Below are 5,000 nucleotides of genomic sequence, written 5' to 3' on the forward strand. Positions count from 1 at the left end.
GAGATATCGTTGTTTACCGACAACATAAAATTTATCTCGCTGCTATTGTCGCTAAAATGAACCCTTTAATTGAACTTTACCGAGATTTCCGTGTAACTACACTTGAGAAAAAACGACTAGGCAGAACACGGGCAATGCGATATGCTGGAAAAACATTAAAGGAGTCTTGATTCTTTTTATTTTCTGCAGTTTACTGCAATGTTCGCTGGGAAGTGCTTCCAATTGATGGGACTACAACTGTGTTTTATATCTTTGGATCAGAAGCTATTTACATCGTAGAACCGGAGAACAAAACCGTGCAGTCTACCATAGGAGCTGACGGCGTGTGTACACCGCGAAGGTAACACGCCATCTATGACGAGTTGCATTAGTTTTCTTTAAAATAAAAACCAAACAAAACTGTTCAACAGGTTGGTGGTCCCTATGCCAACATCGTTCCCAGGGCTTTTCTCCGCCGAGGTGACGGCGGGCGGAAAAGACACTGGCATTGGCTGATCACGTGAATTTCAAACACCCAGAAAAGTTGGGTGTAATAAACTTCTTTTAACCGCTTCAATGGACGCGGTGATGCTGCTGCTGTGAGGACCATGACTGGTATAATGGGTAAAAATCCCTTGACTGCTGAAAGGTCATTGAATTCTCTTTTAAATTCTTTTCCCGCCGTCCTTCCCTTCAACGGAGAAAAGCCCCTGGGAATGAGGTTGGTCCCTTTGTCGGCTGTTTCCCCTCATCTTGGTAACAAGGGCACTGGTCTTGCGTATTAGGCGGGGTTGATTTTCCTCTCCTGAAAGTGAGGTTGTTGGCCTTCTGGGAACAAGGTTGCCCGTCTTAAAGAGCTCGCTGAACGAACAAAGTATTTGCTTCTTTTCTCCTCAAGATAATGACATCTTCCATTGGGATCCAAGCTGTCTTTCTCCCTAGGGACTAACTTTCTCTTTACTTCCTTGGGAAGGGGGGTTGACATCTCGCGAATAGAGCGAGTCCTTCATGAACTGTCGTGCCTAGAGTGCGGGTAATCTTTAATTTCGGTGAAAAATAACAACGGGAAGAATCCACGCGTACCTCGAAAATCAGAATACACGCGAAGCGAGAGTAGCGCCGAAAATTATTAGCTCCCCTCGCCTTGCGCGTGAATTTTGCTCGCTCATAATTAGAGACTACTCGCAGTCTATCCCGTAGAAAATTCTTCCAAATTTCCACCTCACGAATTAGCCAAACGAGCCTCATTTAGCGCGATTAACGAGGCACCGTTGACTAATTTTGCGCGAGGACAAAAGACTAAGGTCTATTCTTCTTTAACATTGTCTTTCTTTTATCATTAGAGGAGATAACTGTTCATTTGGGACAGAAATATTGGTACGAAATGAATTGATTTTCGTTACCGATTATGGGGGAAGTCGCGTTCATGTTATTGATGTGAGAAAAAGAAAGGTAAATAATCGATTACTTGATTCACTAATTTCAAAGTCTCACTAAAAATTAGAAGAATGCTTATCTACTGAAATCAGTTATGCACTTGTGTCAATTTTCCAAAGAAAGGAGAGAACTATGCCATGGATAACTCAATAGGTTTTTGTAGTACAGTCGAACCTCGATTATTCGGATTTAAACTCATCCCCAATTGATGAGCTTGGGGACTGGTGCCATCAAACGTTGGTGGGGGCCCCGCGAGAATACCAGGCACAGCATGCAGGTTCCATGGCAACCCTGTGAGCGGGAGCCAGCCCTGCAAGCGGCCAACAACCAGAACCGGCACACTGAAGGAACTTCAGTGAAGAAACTTACCTTACCCAATACCTAAGTGAACCAATTTCTACGAGGGGTAGAAAGGGCTGGGCGCTGAATTGGCAAAATAGGCGACCAAAGCGGTCATCTACAAAGCTTAACGGAACAAACAAACTGCAAATATGGTGACCAAAGCAGTGATTCGTCCAAGGTAGTGATCCACAAAGATAAGCAGAGGAGACAACTGCAAGTATGGCGACTGGAACTCACATGCAAGCACACGACAAAGCAAGCCCTTGCGGCCACCCCACAGATCATAGAGACCGCTGGACTTCCCCTAAATGACATTTAGCCACATTTCTCAATTACCCGGACTTCCTTCTCTATTGCCAGTTTTTTGTGAATATTAATTAGTCATATTTTACGATCCGAGGCAAAACTTTGTCCGCTGGACAGAAATATCCGACCATTTAACATAGTTAGTAGAGGGGTCCCCTGTAATGATTATGCTGCTTTAGCAAGAGAACGGGAACGTCACTTGAGGACGGCGAGCGCAGTACAAATACCCAAAATATGGTCAAATTAGAACGGAATCCAGACTATCACACGTGACCTCACGTCATCATCTAACATTCCCGCCCGGTTGCTCAAACAGCCTGCCATAATTTGAACAACCAAGAAAAAACCGCAAGAGCAGGTCAATTTACGCTAGACGTTCCCCTTTTTTTATCCCTTGAAAAACCTCTTGACTAATAAATGAAATTAGTGACTTAATGCATTGTATTGCCTTTTATACATTTTTCTTTGTATTTATTGTGAAGGTTGTTGAGACTATAGCTACGGAGGCAAAGCCATATGATTTATACTACCTGCCATGGCTGGAGGAGGTCTGGGTACATGCCTGGTCGAAAAGTACCTTTGACGTCATTGACGTTTCGGGAAATCTGGAAAAAACTCACGAGGCCATCAAGGCACATATCACACCAGGTAAACTCCTAGCATGAATGGGCTGAAGTGAGACCTCGTTCTCAAATCGCAGCTGTGGAGAGCAATTCAATGACTTCTGTAAATTCTGACTCTGTTGGGATTTAACTTGGCACACACACACACACACACACACTACCGCTCCCACACCCCTCCAAACCAGGGTGCATTTTTCTATCATGCTTTCTTACACTGTCAAATGTTTCTCTAGGGTGGACTCACGGTTTCATGGTTGCTAACCAAGAAATCCAAAAAGGCAAAGTTGGTTACGTCACTCACTTCAAAAACCCAGGTGTCCATCAAGTTGACCTAACTACCAAGTCCTATAAAGACTTTCATAACATCTCCGACCAAGGCTGCTACGGAACTTTCTATCTTGCTTACAGCTCGTTGAACAAACACACCTTCGTCGAGTGCTTTAGGGCTGTGTTCATCCTAGAGATGGATCTCCCCAACAAGCAGGTAATTCGAAAGTGGAATTTCACTGGAAAGCCATTTGCTTCTCCTGATGGTCGTTTCATTGTGACATTGTACAAATCCATCAACAGGACCACAAACCAACTACTCGACAGCAAGGTTTACGTTCTGCATATTTCTGACAACGGCCACACTTCAATGTTGTCAACGCTTGACATCCCTTCAGGTGTTAGTAAATTGGTCTTTGATAAGCGACCAGGTCTGCAAAGCGGCTACGTTGCTTACATTAGTCTCCTCTACAGCGACAAGATAGCTGTCTTAGATCTGGCTCAACTTGAATCTGGCAGGGCTGCCCTAAGCTACATCGAAGGTGTTGGATTTGTACAGACCACACCTCGTACGCCCGGCATGTCGCGTCCTTTGTTCGTATCAGGGCGTTGGCTGGTGTCTCCCGCTTCTGCTAACAACTCCGTTGCCATCATCGATACCTCCACCCTAAAGCTGCATGGGATGGTTCCGGGTGTAGTGAAGGGTCAGGGGATTCTCGCTGTTTTGCTGCCTCCTCCTTCACCAACTGCTGGCACCGTGGGAAAGTTGCGTTTCAATGGAATTCTTACTCTGGCGATGCTAGTAGCTCCTTCCATATTACATGGACGATAGAGAAAAAGTACCGAAAACGTTTTTTTTTTCCCAATACTTAAAAAGTACTGTAGGGCGATCTTGTCGTCTACTAGGGTAGAGTCAAAACATTGACTTTTGGAGGAACAGGGAAGCTCTTCCTAGGCCTTGTTCACCTCGTCTCCATCGTAACCGTATTTTTGGATTTCACGCAACGCCCCTCCAAAAAAGAAGCTAGGGGGATCGTTGGGTGACATCCCAAAAAAGAGATAATTGTTCACCAGGCATGCTTCGAAAGACCGTGTTACGATTTATAGAAGCTTGAATGTGGAACATGTAGATGTAGTGATGTAACTTTAATCAAGCTTTTTTGAAATAACAATAAATGCTACCTCATTGTTCGCGTTACGGGTATTTTAACTCTCAGTAAGAAACAGCGAATTTTCAGTTTGCTACCATTTTATTGCAATTCATTTTTCACCCATGTACGATTTGCGCCTCGAGGTTTTGCTGTTTGCAGACCTCAGTTGTGTAGAATGGTCTCGTACATGGCTTGGACTCCCATCACAACATCCATGGCTCGAGTCTTCAGAGACAACTACAAGGCCGACGAGGAAAAACAATTAGCATATTTGAACAAAAAAAATCGTTCCGAAACAGAATCAGATAGCGTCGTACCTGTGCCGCAGGATTACCAGGCCGCATTTTTAACTCAGCCAAAAGATTACCCAAATGTAATCCCTTTCAATCTTGTACATTTATGGCCATCCATGGCTTCTCTTTCCTTTTGCAGTATTTTCTTTTATGTCGTTCAACAGTTTTAAGTGGTTCTTGCAATGTTGCATCCGTCTTTGGGGGCATTTTGGAAAAAAGGAAAGGAAAGCAACATATCAAGTGTCTAGTTGTTCTAGCGCTAACTGGGGATACCATGAACTGAAAGTAACAATTAACACAAATCAAATCGAGTGCTCTCATCACTGCGCCATCCATTATTTAAAGAAGAAACGAGTAAGTTTTTTTATTTTGCCTTTTTGAACTAAATTTATTACCAAAGCTTTAAAAAGTAGAAGACCTCAAAACGGGACACAACATTACCAACTAATTCAACGTGTGAACGTGTGAACCAAAGGGCCATTGCTGGAATGACATGTGGGTGGCCCCACAAACGGTCTACATCACCCCTCCCCCCCCCTCTCCCCCCACTCAAAAAATTACTGGAACGCTGCAGTTCAACACCACCCAACTCAGTGCCTTCT

At 44.0% G+C, this 5,000-nt stretch overlaps 1 protein-coding gene across 1 annotated transcript in view; it reads left to right on the forward strand.

Annotated features, from left to right (window-relative positions):
• Positions 1-4,034, forward strand: part of LOC137979301 (follistatin-related protein 4-like) — a 7,157-nt gene extending 3,123 nt beyond the window's left edge. The window contains exons 2-5 of the mRNA XM_068826541.1: positions 190-340; positions 1,323-1,431; positions 2,547-2,712; positions 2,921-4,034. Of these exons, the coding sequence (XP_068682642.1) occupies positions 190-340; positions 1,323-1,431; positions 2,547-2,712; positions 2,921-3,786 (1,292 nt within the window). The 3' untranslated portion in view covers positions 3,787-4,034. The remainder of the gene's footprint in view (positions 1-189; positions 341-1,322; positions 1,432-2,546; positions 2,713-2,920) is intronic.
• Positions 4,035-5,000: the final 966 nt, after the last annotated feature.

This window comes from Montipora foliosa, chromosome 12 (assembly GCF_036669935.1).
Source record: "Montipora foliosa isolate CH-2021 chromosome 12, ASM3666993v2, whole genome shotgun sequence".
Lineage (NCBI taxonomy): Eukaryota > Metazoa > Cnidaria > Anthozoa > Scleractinia > Acroporidae > Montipora > Montipora foliosa.